Here is a 20,026-nt window from a genome sequence, read left to right as displayed (position 1 = left end):
GAATATGTTAATGTTGTTTCCAAAGATATTTTCAATTTATTTCAGTCTGAAGCTGTCATTAAAATAAAAGCTGGTGATCCTGCCATGAAGATCCCTTTCCATGCACCTTAACCCTGTGTCCCACTTGTGCTCTTGTGATGTCACCTGGTCACACGGGCTTCTGTAACGCACAGTGCATAGTCATGCTTCTTTGTTGTCACCATTCGTTATGTGCAGGGGCAGAGCCGTAGCTAGCTACTTTTGCGCCCGAGGCAAGAACAACAAAAAATGGCCCCTCCCCAACAGGCATGTGACGTCACCCAACGCCGCCCACGCACAGTGTTTTTTATTATTTTAATTTAATATTATTTTTTTTCTTTTCTTTTTTTTTTTCTGTCGGGAGGACTACGGTGAAATATTAGGGGGTCTAAACAGCCCCCTGCTATTTCCCTTTTAAAATAGAAAAAGAAATTGAGGACTCAATCTCTTTTTCTGCAGCATCTGTTCTAAATGAATGGAAAGTACAGAGGCTTCTCATTCATTCAGAAAATAGTTATTATCAACCAGCTCCTGAATGGGGAGAAGCCTCTGTACTGAGTGCTACTACCCATGCAGAAACTCTATGAATGAACAGGAAGTGATGTAAAGCGAGTGGTGAGGAGAGAGCCGCCAGCTGTCAGATCCTGGCCCAGCAGCTCTCTCTTCCCTTACCGCTCAGCCATCCTAAAGTGACAGCTCCCTCCTCCGCCCCCCCTCCCCCGGCGGCTTCAGCTCTTCACTTCTCCTCGGATCCCCGCTGTTCTCCCCAGCCTGAGGAGAAGCTGCAGGCTGTGCCGCACCACTTCCCTGCCGCGCTGAGCTCTGCTTGCGCCCCCTGCACCTGCGTCAAGGCGAGTGTCTCAGTCACCTCGCCCTAGCTATGGCCCTGTGCAGGGGCTTGGTGGGAATCCAAGGTACCTGAGTTCAGCCAAGCCCACGCAAAACTGTGACTGATACCCCCCAAGCCCAATCAGCTGCGATCAGGGCATTCCCCACCCCTTTGTGATGTATAGCTGCAGGGCAGGGAGTGTCCCTGTCGCAACTGACCGCCCTGTGAAGAAGGGTGTCGGCCACAGTTTTGCACGGGCTTGCACAAACTCAGGCAATCTGGGTTCGCACCCAGCCCCCGAACATTACTGGTCACCATCAGGAAACCTGCAATAAAATATATCCAATACAGCCATATCGTAAAAAATATATATGAACCACCAGAGAAGACACAACACCACACCCCTACAACTTACATATCCAACAACAAAGTACACAATTGTGGGGCTTTGAAGGTGTCAAAACAGAGATGAAGAAACCACAAATATATCCAATAAGTCATATATTTATTGAAAAAGGAAAAAAAACATCTATATTAAAACATATACAGAATTCCACAGCAATTAGAATATGCAGCAACAACAATTGCTTCTACCGTTGCATAAAACCCCTTTGGACCACGTCGCTACCTTACATATGATAAAATGGGTTGATGAACCTCACAAGTCTCAATGTCCTCATAGCACTTGACTGAACTGTCATCATAATTTGTATCCTGCGAGTATTCATAAACGCGCGATGGGTCTAGCCTTCTACGCGATTCACTGAAGCTTCTTCAGAAAGGTAAGTGGCAGCCATTTTCTGGGCATCTGATGGTGGATGAATCCATATCTCAGGGGAACGTTCCCCATCACCCAGAGGACATGGGGAGAGGGGAGCAAAGGGGGATTATCAGTTGGAACTGGGACTAGATAACCTTCTGAGTACCACTATTGACTCCTCCAGCCAAGCCATCCCTATCTCACCTCTCCCTCACATAGTGTGTATATTTTAATTGCTCTGGAATTCTGCACATGTTGTAATATAGATGTTTATTTTATCTTTTTCAATAAATATATGACTTATTGGATATATTTGTGGTTTCTTCATCCTTGTTTTGACACCTTGAAAGACCCACAATTGCATACTTTGTTGTTAGATATCCAATACAGCCATAGCTGGAGTGTATGCAGACAAGGACAGGGTGCAGGAGATCAGCATCACTGAGATGTAACAAAGTGAATAGTGAAAACAAGTATTTCATGTTAAAAGATGACAATTGTTAATGATACACAATGCTTTACTAAACTAAACATTATAGAGTCAAGTGGGAATTCCAGTCTGAATGTATATTCGGCTATGTACAGATCGTTTAAGTCTTATTACTGGAGACGTTCCAGTTACTGCACAGCTCACACTCCAACTTCTGCAACCTACTGCGCATGCGCGCTTGCGGGACTTCGGAGTTTGTCGAGTAGCGATGACGTCGCGGAGTCCGTAGAAACGCTGGTCGCCTGGCAACCAAGGAGTTGGTTCCGTTGCTAAGGAGCACTGCTGCCGCCTGGCCGGGAAATCTGAGGCCTGCAGCTCGGAGAACTGTGGAGAGATGGACGCCACCACCAAGCCCCTGAGGATCCCCCCGCAGATGGCTGTGTATGCGGAGGAGCACAAGGTGTTCGATATCATCCAGGTGAGCGGGCAGAGGACGCTGAGGAGGGTGGAGTCACGTGTTGTAGAACTACAACTCTCAGCCAGCCAAGATCCCGAGTACACCACGCACGTTGTGATGTTTTCGTAGGGCAGTCTTCTGTGTTTTAGTTCTGTTTTCAAGCACACAAAGCATTAAAGTGGACTTCCAGACAAAAGTTATTTTCTTGTTAAAGTGGAACTCCAGCACCATTTTTTCATTTCTAGTCCCCCTTCCCCATATGTGTAAAGAAATAATTCTCCTCTCCACACTCCAGTACCGTCCCCAGCTTCATCCTCGGTCCAACGCTTTAGGTCCTCTTCGGGCACAGCTGCCATATCATTCTGCCCATTTCCTGTGACCTTCAACCTGTTACAGTGGTGTCACAAGGGGGGTGCGGCCCGGACCCGGTGACACCATCAGAGAGGGTGATACCAAATGGGTGACACAAAAATGACTGACAATCATTTTGGTGTCACTCCCTCTGAAAAGTCAGGCACTCATGTACCGAGAGCCCAACAATGAGAGGAGGAGACCCGGCCGCATACCTTATCCCACCGAAAGAACGTCCTCTCCTCTCTTTGCCGGCATCCATCACTGAGATGGCCGTGGGCAGTTAAGTGCACGTGATGTCATTACAATCGCGTGTAATTACATCACACACACGCATTATGATGTGACACCCGGCATAGTGACACCTCTGTGTCTAGTCACCCCGCATGCAGAGCACAACATCACACAGGCTGGGCTCCCAGTATGCCAGGACTGAGGGGGGGGGGCCTCAGGTCATTACGTCATTGGCGCTCAGTCCTGGAAGAATAACCGGCAATGCCAGAAGAAGAAGACGATCCTTCTGTGATGTCTCTGGAGCAGCTGAAAGACTATCATAAAAGTTATGTATAAGGCTTGGGGGGTGTGTATGGGGGAGGGGAGGGGGAGATGGGAGTCAGCGTCACTTTCTGTTTCCTGGGAGTGCACTGGTGAGCACGCATTCAGCACAGATCACTGGGCAAGCATATATGCGTAGAACTAGTGTTACATATGGTTGCGTGTTTGGCTAGCAGGGTTATCACCTGTGGTGTCACAAAGGGGGTGCGGGGGGGTGCAGCCCGCACCCGGGTGACACCATTGGAGAGGTCGATAATACAAACTCACCTGCACTCCATACAGCGTACAGGCCTTGGATGAGAGGTTGGTGCTCGAAGTGACAACGCGGATAGCGCCGTGTCAGATACACTCCATAGTAGAAGTCACCAGCACTCGATGATATGTGCAAGAAGTAAACCACTTTTTATTAAATCGTCAAACAGCCAACGTATCGGGGCCACGCAGGGTCCCTTCTTCTGGGCGACATAGTGACCATAGTGAGAGTTGGGAGACAGTGGCGTCACGCGTGGGGTGCGGCCCGCACCCGGGTGCCACCATTGAAGGGGTGACAAATAAACAAATACTCGCGTTCTAACACCGAAGTCGCTGCATGCCGCCTGGCAAGCTCAGTGATCGTGCTTTCATAGAAATGCGTTTAACCCCTTCACGCATCGGGGCTGTTTAAACAGAAAAGGCGGCTGGACTCTGTTTAAACTTGTAAAGCCGACTGTCGCTACTAGGTGTCTTTTGGACCCCCAGCATCACCTTAAAGAGGACCTGTCACCACCATCTGCTATTACACAGGGCGCTTGTAATCCCCCCTATGTGATAGCAATTAAAGTTTAAAAAAAACAACACTTTTTAAAATTAACATTAAATAAAAAAAAGTAAAAATAATGAAAACATTTTTTTAAAAGTCCACGCCCCCGCGAGCATGCGCGTCTTCATGTAAACACGCGCCGGGTGTGCCTACGTATACAAACAACAAACGCGCTACACATGTTGGGTATCACCGCACATGCCGGAGTGAGAGCAATAATTCTAGGACCAGTATTTTTGGGTATCTCTAAACTGATGACCTGTGGGGGCTTTTAAAGTGTCGTCTATGGACTTTTTGGGGTACTGAATTTTGTCGCCGTTTCACGGACGCATGCAATTTCTAACCTGGGCATGTTGGGTATCCGTTTACTCGTTGTAACCTCATCTTTTATACTTTTTTATACAAATTGGTATTTTATTGTGTTTTGGGGCATTTAAGTGCATGTTTCACAAAATTCTGGGGGTTTGATAAGGAGTTGCGCTACTGGCTATGCTCCCGTGGTGCTCGTGCGGCTGCCGGCTGAATGTGTCAGACGCTGCAGATGGAAAGGTGCAGGACACCCCATGTGCAACGTCGGCCACACGAGCACCACGGGAGGACAGGACGCCGGGACCTGTAGGGCGCACTGGAATGTAAGCTGGCCGACTCCCTGCGTTCCGGTGCGGGAGGGGGTGTGGAGCTGTATTGAAGTCAATGGCATCGCCCACAGTGCGATCGCCTGCACTTGGAACGCAGGCACATTAGTGCCTGCATTCCGGTCCAGTGCGATCTGCAAAAATAGTGCTCGCAGCATTTTTGCAGATCGCACTGGACTGGAACACAGGCAATAATGCAGGCGATCGCACTCTCCCGCCCCTGAATGCAGGTGTTTTTTCGTTGGTAGTTCTCAATGAGCTTGTCATTTGAAAAGTAGATCTCCAGACGAAAAATAGTGGGCGCCCCTGTTCTACAGGGTCTCGGCTTTCAGAAATTATATAATGTGTGGGGGTTTTAAGTAATTTTAATTTTTTAAAAAAAAAGGCCTCAGTCATGAAGGGGTTAATGGGATGTCCTCTTCCGCTTGGGGCGAGCGCCCTGCAGCCCCCCTCTGTATGCCAGATCAGAGTTGATCTTTCTTAGCACCAATTTCCTAATCTGTGAACTGGCGCTAATTCTCTTTGAATCTGTCGCAGCCATAGCCACAGGTTCTTATAGCGGCATAATTAAAAACGACCTGAATCTGTCGCAGGTGTCAGTAAAGCTACTGAAACTGGTGATGGGGTTTTTTTGAATTTTGGAAAGGACCTTTAAAAGATCCAGGCCACCAGAAAAGTGGTGCTAGGACTTTATTGAATTCCCCCGTTGCCTTCTGATACACAGCTTGAATTTTCGATATCTGAGCTGTGGGTAGCCCTGTTGGCACCACCCAGGTCAACAAAAGTTAACTGAAAAAGTAAAGGAGCTGGGTGGAAATTTGTCAGCTAAACAGTGTCTGTATTCAATCAGATGTAGTCACTGTTTGTGGAACCAGACAGCTATTGGTTGCTGCCTGTTTGAACACAGTAGCTGGCAGGGGATATTCCTCCACGCATGCTGTTTTGTGTGGATGGGGGAAATGAATGATTGATTGTGTGGCTGAATGAGAGAAATCCAAATCTGTATAGATAGCTTTACACATTTCAAAAGGCTGAAAAAACATCTTTTGCAATCCACCTACCTGATATAAAACTATGTTGGATTCCACTTCGGTGTCTTGTTGAAGAGTTAAGCTGCATGTGGGTTCTGCCAAGTCAGTAAGTGGCCGCATTTCCTCACAGAGTGGGTCTCGGAGGCATATCAGTGCATATATCTACATTGGAAAGAGAACATGCCCAGAACAACGAATGTCAATTCTCAGAGGAGAAAACAAACTGTCAGGTTAGTTGGTTTCCCCCCAAATTGTCCCGATATTGTGTGTATTTGACTGTGGCAGAGACTGTGTTAGCTGTTTTGGGAAGGGACCGATGTGAATGATTCTATGTACTGCTATTTGCTTTACAAATCTGCGCAATAATATTTTTCAGAAAATGGTGCAGAAGCTCCTCATAGACAGACCAGAAGACCCCATCCAGTATTTGATTGACCACCTGCGGAAGGATAACGATGAAGGTGAGACATCCGGAGTTGGATACTATTGTGTATTTTCAGTGACCACACGTTCTGAGTTATTATTGTAATCTTTACCTTCACGCTGACCTGTGCTGTGTCCATGTAGGGCAAGGCAGTAGCGTCACTATAATGGCCTCTCCCCAGCAGCACATTACCACCCTTCCTTCATTCCCTCACCGCTCTGCTCAGCTGCCGGTAGCAAAGAATATACCCAGTACTTCTAGATATGGGGGAAGATGATGTTACTCATTCCCCTCCTTCTATGTGTCAGCACCAGTGCTTTATGATTAGCTCAATGCTGTCACATGTTGATTGATGAGAGAGTTCATAGTATTGTGTAAGCCCCAACTAGAGCATATTGGAGCATAAAGGAGCACTATGGGAATTTAAAAAAACGTACCCTACCAATCGGGGTTCCCTCGCACTGTAAGGGTTAGCGTCAGTGGCGTAACAAGCGCCATAGCGACCCAGGCGGCCGCTATGGGGCACAGGGGGGCCCAGCTAGATGCCGAGCGGACCACCTGGGTCGCTATGGCATCCTCTGCTGGTGGCTTTCACTGGCGGCTCTAAAGAGGAACACGCCGGCGACAGGGGAGGAGGCGGGGACCATCAGCGAGCGTAGAGGAAGAGGAGGCGGACAGGTAAGGAGTGCAACCAGCCCACCTGAGGATGACCCTGCAGAGCCCACCATAGAGAGTCTATCGTGGGCTCTGCAGGGTCACCCTCAGGTGGGCTGTGTGGGATCTCAAGTGGGCTCTGCAAGGGGTATAACTAGAATTCACAGGGCCCCATACAACATTTTGCTATGGGGCCCTGTGATTTCTAGTTACGCCCCTGGTTAGCGTGTAGTAAATCGCTGCCCGGCTTTCTGATACCGGAAGTTCCTGTATCGGGCTAGGCATCGGGAGCATTTGGACGAGTATGAGTACACGGCCCAAATACTCAGTATCGGCGCCGACACTAGTATTGGTATCAGTGCATCCCTAGTATGAACCGAGCAGATTGAAAACAAGGCAGATTGCCTTGTCTACGGCTTAGAAATGTGCTGGGCAAGGCTGCCAGCGCACCCGGTGTGAACGTGCACTAAAACAGAAGGTATTCACATGTCTCATCCCATCACGTATCCCAAAAATTTATGATTATTCATAATTTTCAAGACAGTGGGCCGAGCCATGCAAATCATTGCTTTATGCCCCAATTAGCCAAATTCACACCCAGCATAGCCTAATTATATAGAGCCATTTATGCCAAACTGTGTCAGCTGTTTTAGGCTTTTTGGCCCTCATCAATGCAGTGTATGGAAACCATGGCTTCTATGGAGTAGGGTTCGGGACCCAGTGTAACCGTAATGATTGAGAAGGGAATAAAGGAATAAAAAATAATTGCTAGGGATGCACCGATACCGACACTAGTATCGGTATCGGTGCTGATACCGAGTATTTGGGTGAGTACTCGTACTCGCCCAAATGCTCCGATACCTAGCACAAGTACTTCCTGTATCAGGAAGCCGGGCAGAGCATCATTACACGCTGCCCGGTTTCCTGATGGCCAGGAAACGGCTCCATGCTCTCTCGTCACTTGTGATGAGAGAGCATGGAGCCGACTTCCCGGCCAATCAGGAAGCCGGGTAGCGTGCAATGACGCGCTGCCCGGCTTCCCGATTGGTCAGGAAGCTAGCAAATCCGGAAGCTGAGCGCCGTGTAATGACGTAGCGCCCGGCATTCTGATTGGCCGGGAAGCCGGCGTCATGCTCCCTCGTCATCTCATGAATCATAATATTAAGAAAGTGACCTTAAAGCATTCGTTTGTATTGCTTTAGAAAAAATGTGACCTGTCCCTTTAAGAAAAAGTATCGGTAATTGGTATCTGCGAGTACTTGATCAAAAGTATCGGTACTCGGTCTTAAAAAAGTGGTATCGGTGCATCCCTAATAATAGCCATAGCATGATAAAGGTAGTCGCATGTCTCGTTGTATCATGTATCCAAAAATTAAATCATTTTTCCTCATTTCAGGACAGAGGGTGCAGCAATGCAAATCATTCCTTTACAGCAGGGGTACGGATTCTCCGGCCCTCCAGCTGTGGCGAAGCTACATATCCCATGATGCATTTGTGTCTGGGAGTCATGCCTGTGGGTGTAAGAATCTTGCAATCCCTCATGGGATTTGCAGTTTTCACCACAGCTAGAGGGACAGAGGTTCCCCTCCTCTTTTTGGGATATGTGATGGAATGAGACATGTGACTACTTTACTGTGCTCTACGCATTGATTAGAGCTGAGGGCTTTTTGATTCCTTTAGTCCCCTCTCACCAAACCCATTACGTCTATACTGTCTCCCAGGTCTCTCTGTAAAACTTTAAAAGACTTAAAAAAAAAATATAAGCACAGAATCGAATGTTTTCCTTCAAAAATTACGGCAAGCCTTTGAGTATTGTCTGCTGTTAATGCGCCCGGCAGATGCGTGTTTTATATATATTGATTTAAAGTCCGCTACAAAAACTACCGACAATAGCTGGCAGATTTGTTTTGATTTCCAGGTTTGTTATGTGCTAAAAGAATTCTGACTTGCCATGCTCCCTCCGGATTATGTGTCAATAAGAGGAACGTTGAGTGATATCTGTGGAGAATGTTGTGAATAAATGTGTAGGCATCAGCTCTATCAGTTCCTCAAACTCCATTTACACCGATTGTGTAAATAATCACTGCTGGGCTTTTTCTCTTTCTTGGGAATAAAGACCGTCTAGATTGCTCAGGCCTGGAAGAAATCTGGAGCAGCAACGGTTTTACTGTTCTTGTCAATGGATTTGATGCCTTAAAATAGCCAGGGAACCTAGATTGCTACTCAAAGAGAACCATTCATGGCTGAGCCTCCACACAATTCTGAACATTATGAGGGTTATTCACAAAGCTGAGTGAACAGCCAACCCGAAGTGAAGTGAGGCGAACGCTGTTCAGGTATTCACTTCAGGCTTGTACAGCTGATTTCAGCTGTACTTTGGCTGGCTTGGTTCGGCCGAACATGCTCAGCATGTTCAGCTGTGCCGAAGTGCAGAAGGAGTTCGACTCAGCCCATCCAACATCTGGATCGGCTGAGCTGAACCTCTGGCAGGCTTCTCGCTGCCGTTCGTGCTATTCTCATAGGTGCCGAACGACAGTGAGTGAATAGCTGAGCGGCATTCGGCTCGGCTATTCTGCTCGGTACCTCAGTCGTACCAAGCAGAATAGTAAAACAATGAAAAAAGTTTACTTTTTTTTTTTTTTTAAACGTAGAAAAAAAACTGTTCCAGTTAAATAAAAGATCAATGTTAAAAAATAAATAACGATTTTTATGAAAAAATTAAAATAATAACAAAAAACAAAAATAAAGATCAATGAAAAAAGAAAGCAAAGAAAGATTGGCATGCAGTAATAAAATGAAAACTTGATATATGACGCTCTGTCCTTCACAGTTTCTTTCCAAAGTGCTCTTGCAGAACCTTCAGTACACGCGAGCTGTCCACTCAGTGCTCAACCCCATGTGAAATCGTAGAAGCCAGTTCCTATCTTGGATCCATACTATCACCATAATATCACCAAACAGAAGCCCTAAGGTTCCCATACACCTGCCGATTATCGTACGATAATCGCAGGTGATCCCGCGATCGTACGATATACAGCAGCTGCATGGGAGGCGTGCGACCGCTTCTACTGTACGGTTGCACGACTTTCGTCTTCCGAGCACGCTGGAAAACCCGCCGAAAATGGTACGATTTTCGGCGGGTTGGTGGCGTGCTTGGAAGACGAATGGAGCATGGGCCGGTGTGCTCAAGCGCACACTGCCCGCTCAGCACTGCAATCATCGGAAGCCCTCCCCTCAGCAGGGAGAGCTTGCGATGATCGCAAGTACGATCTGCCTGTCCAAGATGGGCAGATCGTACGAGATTTTAATCACCTTACAACCATCGCACAACGAAAGTGGTGCAATGGTTGTAAGGGGTATGGTCAGCTTGAGACAAATGGTTTCTTGTGTGGAATTCAAGATTCAATTTTCATTTGCTTTTGGAGTGTACCCTAATATGTATAACCGTCCTAAAAAGTTGGGCAGCCGAGGACATTTGCATGAGAGTTTCGAAAACTTGTAACAAAGGCAGATCTTGACCTGTGACATTATGTCTGGGATGGTTACTTAAATAATAAATAATGTAATGACAATACGAGACATAATGAGCAGCTTCTGGGAATGGCGTGTTTCTCTTCATTTTTACACATACATTCTCTTAAAACAATGTCAAACCACGGTAGATCGGTCCAGAAACCTAATAGAATGTACTGGATGTTGAAGAGTGCAGAGAGCTCAGAGAGCAGATGTTTTCTCTTATCAATGTTTAATGTTCTCTGCTCCCCATACGGTTGGCTGTGTTGTTTTAAGCCGCGTAATGATGGCTTTTTGTCAGAAGTGAACAGGGCCTCTCTCCCTGCCTGTGCTAACAACTCCTTGGTTGCTGGCATCCTTGAGTTAGTTAGTTGCTGGATTAGAGTTAATGAATTCTAAACTCAGTGGCAGCTCAGATAAAGGAATAGCAGGTGTGTACGCGCGCAGGCAGTATTCAGCAGCCTGAGATATGATGGGAATATCAGATGCAGCCAGTGCTGGGTTGCGTATTGAGGTCCTGATGGGATCTGTGTACTCTGCTGCCTCCCGCTGTTTGTTTAATGGCACTACATCAGAGATTTATTCTGACTACTATCACTGTGAATAGGTAACTGGTGTTTTCTTGTTTTTTTTTAATGTTAGATACATAAACTATATATGAATAATATCAAGTCGAAAGCTTTTCTTACTCTATCCAAAACTAAACAAAAATGGTTTTAGATCAATTTTAACTAACGGTAGGTGTTAGGGTACGTTCACACCATATGCAGTGCGTTCCGGCCGGAACGCACTGCATCGCATTGCTGCCGGCTCACTATTTCGTGGGGCTGGAGGGGGCGTGCATGTGGTGTGAACGTACCCTAAGGCAACCAAGAAACCAGACAGAAACGAAAGTGCAGATTAAAAATTAAAGTAGTTTATTGAAAGTAACAATAAACAAAAATGGCAAAAAAAACATGGAGGAAGTCCAGAACATTGTTGATGCCAAGCAAGAGGTCAGATGCCAAAGCGGGTAGTCAGCCAAAACAGGTCAGGCGACATTGAGAGCAGAATGAACGGAAACAATACACGGAGTCAGGAACCAGGAGATCAGTCAGCCAGAGCCAGGGTTCTACATGAAGAACAGGAACAACAGCAGGGCGCTTGGATGATCTTAACGAATGCAAGGGCAGAGACTGCATCATCACTTTGAGACAGGAATTTGCCAAGAGTTTTACTAGTAGTTGCAGAATGATGATGTTTACGAGTTTGGTCATAAGAGGGTGCCAAAGAGGAACAATGTCAGACACACTGCACACAAGGCATGCTGCAGTCAACTGGAGGAGGAAGGGTAAGAAATTTCGAAAGTAGGAGACATTTTACTGTGTGTTAGGGGATAGCTTTGGGATGGAGGAACTTCTAGTTCTGCCCTTGGGGCATGTATGTAATCTGTTACCCTCAATATCATTGACTTGGCATTAGTATGCTTTATTAATAAAACTATCCCAAAGAGAACCAGTCAGAAATCTCAATCTCCACTCTTAAAGCAAATCTTTGCCAAGGTTATTGAAACAGAAAAGGCTGTCCCAATGACCATGAAATGAGAGGAGTACCTGAAAGACAGTGGTCCCAAACGCAAAGGGTTTTGTCCCAGGACGTGAATTGGTGCATCTACAGCAGGGCTCCCTAAATGGTGGATACGGACCGAGCAGCAGATCTACCCAGACCCCGATCGCAGACTAGGTTAACCCAGCACTGGTCCCCATTTCTCCTCAGTCATTGGCTGCTAGGACAGAAGCGTTCCTAGTAACCAATGACATCAGCTTTGTTCTCGCCCAGCATCTCTCCTCCCACACCGCTCAGCCTCCTGTCACAGATTGGCAGCGGTGTGCGGGCACTGACAGCCAGCGCTGTCACATCAGGCTGAGCTCCTCTCGCTCAGCCTCCTGTGACAGCGTGTCAGGAAGGAGAGCGAGGTACAAGCAATCAGTGATCGCTGAGTGTTTGTAAATAATTGAGGACAGAGTATGGTTATATATATCCTCAATTATGAATAAATGTGAAGTGATCTACATCACCTCCTCCTGTTCATTCATGATTGTGGATATAGTAACCATACTCTGTCCCCATGACTAGGAACACTCAGTATAGAGGATTCCTGTTCATTGATAGCAGGGGCTGCAGAAAAACAGATTGAGGGCTCTGTGTCCTCAATCTCTTTTTCTATTTTAAAAGGGAAATATCAGGGATCTGTTTAGACCCCCAATATTTCCCCAAAGCCCCTAAAAGTAATGTAAAAAATTAAAATATTTAATAAAAAATGAATCAATAAATATAAAAAAATAAAAAGTTATAAAAAATAAAATATTTAAAACATTTGAAAAAGTTAAAATAAAAGACATTTTCGGTTTCCGTTTCGGCCTGACATTTTTAAAAAAAATTCGGTTTTCAAATTTTCATTTCGGTGCACCTCTACTTTAAATGTAATATAGCATGGGCAATATTTTCAATACTCCAGGACAAAACCTACCAACAGTTAGATTGTATGCTCATTTAGCCCAGGGTGATACCTACCTATCCTTGCATGGAGCACCATGCCCAGCCACGATACCTGTACAGTACTTTAGGCCATTCTTCTACTCCATAGAAAAGTGAAGAAGGTACAACCATAGATTGGAAGATCTCCCTGTGCAATAATGAGCGCCCCCAAACGACAGAGGTTCTCATTATCTCCAGAGAAGTGATGCTGGAAATCAGGAACATTGTAATTATCAGACACTTTTATAAATGAAGGCCACATATAAATAATGAGTCTTTGGTATGTTCAGCATAAGACTCACCCTCATATACTTCTTTTATTCCCTGTAACAGGGGAATGGAATGTCTGGGAGTAAGTAGTATGTGCATAAACAAAGAGTACAATTCCCTCAGCGCAAAACAGAAAAAAAAAAACTCAAATCTATTTTGAAAACACTCTCTGGCGAACGGATGCAAATTAATAAATAAATAAAACAAAACATGCAAGAAAAATGAGGCTTAATTAGCTCTAAACAATGTGTTGTTTCTCCGCCACCATTTTATTTGATATGCCACTTGAAATGCTTGAATATTTATCATGAAGATTCCCAAAGGAGGCATCCATGTTAGCTATCTTAGTAAGAAACCAGGACAAAAGCATTCCTTAGAAGATGAAGATCCCATTAAAGAGGGGTGCTTGATTTAATAAATAAAGTTACATTTAATAATATATAACTTTCGTACACACTTTGAATCTTGGAAACTTTATTGGTATATATTACCATATGTTGATTACCGATCCAAGCGGTGAGCACACTTGGCAGGGTGCCACAAAACGCGGTGCTACTTGGTTTTTGGTACAGGGACAGGTGGTTTCCCTGCTGATACAGGAGCAAGATGGCTGGATACTTATAGCAATGACAAGATAAGTATAGTTGAAGAGATTCATTTAGTGTTAGGGTTAGATCTGGGGTGGGCAATTTATTTTCTTGAGGGGCCCCATGAGAAACTGGGGCTCCTGTGGAGGGCTGGACCAATTAATGCACGGTACCGCGCAATGCACTGCATTACAGAGCGGCAGATGCGTTGCCATTCATTTGATTGACACCTCAAAAGCACCTCCTGGCCGCAATACGATCAACCGCACCACAATGCAAGTTACCGCAATACTGTGGTTGAAAAAAGTAGTTCATACAACACAACGCGCTTGCTGCACTGTAACGCACAGTAGGTTTGTCACACAGTATAGGTGTGAAGGGGCCCTGAGTAAAGCCTTATTGTCCCCACATGGTATGACACCCCATTAAGTCCCCACTAAGCATGTGGCACCTTTTTGTTTTTACTGTAGAAAGCTGGGAGGTGAAGCTGCAGGAGAAGCAGCTGTGGCAGGAAGACATTTGCCACTGGTTGTTAGGGCCACCCAGTGCTCCTAGCAACCAGTGACTGCAGACGAGAATGACCCCTGATGTCATTAGTTGCTAGGACGCCAGCAGTCCTAGCAACCAACGACTGAAGAGAAACACAGTCCTGTCACAGACCAATCGCCGACCTGCAGCGGGCTATGGCTTGCAGTGGATGCATCGGCTTTGGAGGCCAGCACATCCACTGTTAGACAGCCATAAACAAGCGCACGTTGGCAATTGGTCTGTATCCGTGCCCAGGTCTGGGTTAGATAAAGGTTAAGGTCAGGGGTTAATGTTGGGTTTTTGGGGGTTAATGTGGACCTGAACTCAAAAAGTGAAGATTTATTTATCTATTACAGGTATTTATGTAGCGCTAACAATTTACACAGCATTTTACATAGTTGCACATTCACATCAGATTTGCTATGTTATAGGGAACATCTTGAAATATTAATTGTGCCTAAGCAGTACCTTGAAAAATCTGTCTTTTGTCCTTATACGCGTCATTATACGCTGCCCGGCTTCCTGATTGGCCGGGAAGCCTCCTCCATGCTCTCCCGTCACTTGCATCATTACACGCTACCCGGCTTCCTGATTGGTCGGGAAGCCGCCTTCATGCTCCCTCGTCACCTTGTGGCAAGGGAGCATGAAGCCGGCTTCCCGGACAATCAGGAAGCCGGCACCGCGTCATTACACAGCACCCGGCTTCCTGATTGGCCAGAAAGCCGGCTCCATGCTAGCATGGGGACGGCTTCCCTGCTAGTCGGGAAGCCGGGTGGCAAGTCTTTACACGCTGCCTGGCTTCCCAGCTAATCGGGAAGCCGGGTGGCGAGTCATTACATGCCTGAATGGGACTCCTGGTACTCGGCATTCGGTATCGGCAAGTACCGAAAAATCGGTACTCGATACCGAAATACCGGTATCGGTGCATCCTTATTAGAAAGCAAAGCCCTTTTCCTCTCCCAAGTTTGCCACCTCCACAGAGAGACAGTGTAGAAGAAGTAATGGTAAATAGCAATCAAAAAGATGAAAACACATTTTATTTTTTATTTTTAAAAAGGGCAATTGCTTATGATACACAATACTTTAGTAATCTAAATGCCATTAAGTTAGGGTTTACTTCATTTTTATTGCCAGACCTGCTTAACACATGCACCTGACGCAGCCATTATTTCCTACTGTCACTTCAGGAATATAAGTTGCGATTCGAAGACTATAGGAAGAGCCGCTACATGTAGATAGAATTAATAATGGAGGTGTGGAGGTTAGAATAGTACACTTATCCTTTAAGGTGGTCAGTGAGCAGATTGTGTAAGCTCAGTATTTCTGGTCGACGTTGATGGTCTTATCTAGCAGATAGGAGTGTCTGGGGCAGGTCCAACACCTGTATCATAATGGGGACATTGAACAGTAAAGCTGGGCATACACTAAGCAAATTTCTATGGTTCTTGATGAACCGGCCGAAACTCGCACAGTGGGTGGGCTGTCAGCACAGCGGGCTGTCGGCACCCTTTCGGCCGGCATTCCTCCATCAGCCTATCAAAGGAGCCAGCTGGAACCAGCTGTCGGCTCTGTTTGGGTACTCTGACAGTGGCTGGCGGCCACCAACAGAATACAATGAAGACAGTGGGAGATTCCCCGATCAATGCTCGTAAGCCTTGAGGAGGAATCTGTTATTTTTTCTTTGTTCAGCTCACAGGTTGAACAAATAAAATATTTGTCACGTACATGGGTGGAGACTGAGCTGACCAGAGGGCTACCCTTGCACCACTAGTCCAACTCCCCTGGAGATGATAACAGAAGGAGTGAGGACTCGGGGACGCACGAGTGCCGCTGCCTTGTTAAACGCGGATTCTGAATTTGAGTGCGTTGACCTCAGTAAGGTAATGGCCACAGGCTGGACAGCAACGTGGAGTAATGGGCTGGAGCTGACTTGAAGAGACACAGCACAGAGTCCAAGCAGGAAAGCCCAGTGGATGCCACAGGTGAATCAGGAACGTAGTCAAGGTCATTTACAGCGAAACACTTGCAAGCTTAAGGTGCCAAATCAAGAAACACAGAGGAGTCGGGGTCAGGATCGAACATAGGAAGCCAGTAGCCGGATAGAAGTGCCAAGTCGGTAATCAGAAGCAGAGTCGGGGGATGAAGCTGGGTCAGAACACAGGATGGCAAGCAGCAGGGTCAGGAGACAGGAAACAGGATACAGCTGAGACCAGTCAGTAATGAATTCGGGACTCGCACTGACTTTATAGTGGATCAGACGTTACCGAACGTGCATGCGTAACAGCATGCATAGCGAGCTGACGTTTGCGTGCACGGAATCCAATACGCACGTGTCCATTATTAAGAGCATATTTGCCCTTACGCCTGAGAACAGGAGCATTCTGCAGGGCACGCGCATGAACTCGGGGTGGCTACTGGTAAGTACTAGTGATGAGCTCGGGCGTGTTCGCATCTCCACGTGCCAAGCCCGCCAGGAAGCTGACAGCGCGTAGCGCCAATCACGGGTACTGAGACATTTCCCATTCTCTGCAGCTGCCGACCGGGAACATGTCTCAGTACCTGTGATTGGCGCTGCATGCTGTCAGCTTCCTGGCGGGCTCAGCACGTGGAGCTGCGAACACGCCTGAGCTCATCACTAGTAAGTACCTTACAATATTACAGTGTATGGGCAGCTTAGGTGTGATCATTATATGGCACCCCAGGCTTTGATAATCGAACCAGACATTTGTTAGCCTTAAAAGTAAAAGCAGCCCATGCATGGCCTTAATGTTTAGAGAAGTACCTTTCTATGGTAACAATTGGGCCATGTATGGTTTTAAGAATAATTTTTCCCGTAATTTCTAAAATGAAGCCTGCGTATGTTTATAATTGTGTTATGACTGAAATCGTTCATACTTGTCCACTGCCTCCTTCATCTCCATCCAATAAGCACCGTTAAAAAAAAGCAGCCGATTTGGTACAAACTGAACATTTACAGTAGCCGGGGGCAATATTAAAGCATGATACGAAGCATATAATAGAGTGTTTCCTTTTTTTTTTAATCAAACGTTTGTCCAAAAAAATGCAGCGCATAAAAGATCCAATACCTTGAGGATTCTCTTTTGAATTTTAAATCTCCTTCCTCGTTAAACCTCAAAAGGATCTGTGGATGGAGAGGTTTCTTGATTTCCTTTGATGTGCTGTGCAGAAGTTGATTAATCTTGGCAACAGAGCACTCTTTAATGACTATGTTAATAAATTATTCCAACACGCACAGTTGGAAATTCAAGGTGCGCTGCGTCGGGTGGCGAGAAACCATGAGTTTAATAAAGGGTAGCCGCCAACGCTGTGAAGCCTGTAGGCCAATCAATGCTAAGCACTTCTAAGTAAGGAGATCAAGTTTTTATGAAGGCGAAAATCCCTTTATGTCAGGATCTAGCAAAAGTATTTTGGGAGCTGGAAAAACTTTGCAGTGGTTATTCATCTTTAGAATATTCCACATTTTGTGTTGTTAGAAAAAGACAGGTGACAGTTTTCAGAATTTTCAACAGTTGCTCTTCGAAGCTTTACAGATGTCTTATGTAATGCTCTTGCGTTTTTGCGGTTATGAAGTTTTTAGCGTATTTTGGTAGAGTTATGGTAAGCCGTACCTGTCTAACTATTACTTCAGAACGACAAAGCTTCACCCTGTGTTACCTTGTATGCTGCTGAGTAGTGATGGGCTCGGGCGTGTTCGCAGCTCCACGTGCCGAGCCCGCCAGGAAGCTGACAGCGCGCAGCGCCAATCACAGGTACTGAGACATTTTCCTGGTCCGCAGCTGCAGAGATCGGGAAATGTCTCAGTCGCCGTAATTGGCGCTGTGCGCTGTCAGCTTCCTGTGGCGGCATGCTTTACACCACTTAATTCGACGCTTTGCATTGCACTTGGTGATGTGAGGCTTGGATGCAGCTGCCCGGCCATGGAAACCCATTCCATGAAGCTCTCTACGCAATGTTGTTGTGCCAATCTGAAGGCTGCACGAAGTTTGGAGGTCTGTAGCTATTGACTCTGCAGACAGTTGGCGACTTCTGTGCACTGTGCGCTTATCCCGCTCTGTCATTTTACGTGGCCTACCACTTCGTGGCTGAGTTGCTGTTGTTCCCAGTTGCTTCCACTTTGTTATAATCCCACTAACAGGTGACCGTGGAATATTTAGTAGCAAGGAAATCTCACGGATGGACTTATTGCACAGGTGGCAACCTATCAGGGTAATGTTTGTAGAAGCGTCTGCATGCCGAGGTGCGTGATGTTATACACCTGTGGCCATGGAGGTGATTGGAACACCTGAATCCAATGATTTGGAGGGGTGACCCAATACTTTTGCAATATAGTGTATTTAGAAGCCTTTCTTTTTAAGTCGGTGGATAGTGTTAAACTGTAGGATTTGGTGAAGGCATTAATATCTTAATGAATTATGATGTACACTAGGGATGCACAGATACTTTTCGAGTACCAGTGCAGATACTTGGCATTTTCATGAGAACTACTAGGGTTGCAGCGGTTGCAGCTGGGACCGGGCTCTGGCGCTCCACCACTGTCCTGAAATCATTAGTCTGTATTGTTTTAGAAAAACTGTCACATGACAATAAACAAAAATTTATCAGTACTCGTACTTGTAAGTACTCGGCAAGTACCAGTACTCGTACTCGCAAAACTGGTAGCGGTGCATCCCTTTATTTATATTTATTAAAAAAAAATCGTACATTAAAACAGAGATGTACAAATCCCGGGAGCTCCGTGTGCTCCTTACAAATGAGAGCTGCCTCCTAATTTTTGATTATTTATCTAGTGCAGTCTTGGAGCTCAAAAGTATTGGTACATGTACTTGTACCGAGTACTGTACTTGGTATCTGTGCAAACCTAATGTACACAATTAGATGCTTACCCCATTTTGGCAAATAAAGTTCTTTCAGCCTATGTTGATGCTATACATATTTATATTGATTGCATTTTATGTTTTACAGTGCCGCGCCTTATTGTTTTGGGCCCACCTGCATCAGGAAAGCACACTATAGTAAGTATATCAACATTTAGTTATGGGATGTCTTGGTTGTGATGCATGCTGCACTGCTTACCTCTTCTTCTGAAGTAATGATATATCTTTTTGCTATTGTTAAAATTGTGGAAATTTAATAAAGATTTTTTGAAGAAAAAAAAAACAATTTAGAACCTTGGAACGTCAGGATAAAAACGAAAACTTAACCCTAAAACCGAGCCCAACATTTATCCCCTAAAACCCAACCATAACCTTAACCCCTGATCCAAACCCTAACCTAAGCCTACCCCTTCTTATGTGTACTGTCTGTTATCTTACATTTTACTTTCTGAAAATATCAGGCTTTTTTTTCTTACTATCAGCACTGAAAGAACCCTCACCCTGCATCATAACAACGCAATGAGTTCCAAAAAGGAGTGCATGATAAAAATATAGATATAGCTTTAATAGGATAATAGCATAATTACATCTCATTACAGTACTTGCACAACATTTTGTAATGACACACAAATTCTTAGACTGTTGGGTTATACTGCTGCCTACAAGAGAAATTACAAGAGAACGCTGGCAACAAAAAAGCCATTGGCCAGCACAGGATAACCCTGCTCACAACCATCATTTGTCAGTAGTCATATTCAGACACTTTTAATAAC

At 45.6% G+C, this 20,026-nt stretch overlaps 1 protein-coding gene across 1 annotated transcript in view; it reads left to right on the top strand.

Moving 5' to 3' along the window:
• The first annotated feature begins 2,323 nt into the window (after window positions 1-2,323).
• Window positions 2,324-20,026, top strand: part of AK8 (adenylate kinase 8) — a 109,920-nt gene continuing 92,217 nt past the window's right edge. Inside the window, exons 1-3 of the mRNA XM_018565759.1 lie at window positions 2,324-2,515; window positions 6,242-6,326; window positions 19,342-19,391. Of these exons, the coding sequence (XP_018421261.1) occupies window positions 2,432-2,515; window positions 6,242-6,326; window positions 19,342-19,391 (219 nt within the window). The 5' untranslated portion in view covers window positions 2,324-2,431. The remainder of the gene's footprint in view (window positions 2,516-6,241; window positions 6,327-19,341; window positions 19,392-20,026) is intronic.

This window comes from Nanorana parkeri, unplaced genomic scaffold (assembly GCF_000935625.1).
Source record: "Nanorana parkeri isolate BGI_ZX_2015 unplaced genomic scaffold, ASM93562v1 scaffold884, whole genome shotgun sequence".
NCBI lineage: Eukaryota > Metazoa > Chordata > Amphibia > Anura > Dicroglossidae > Nanorana > Nanorana parkeri.
The sequence above is the reverse complement of the archived record's forward strand: the minus strand, read 5'-3'. Positions and strand labels throughout refer to the sequence as shown.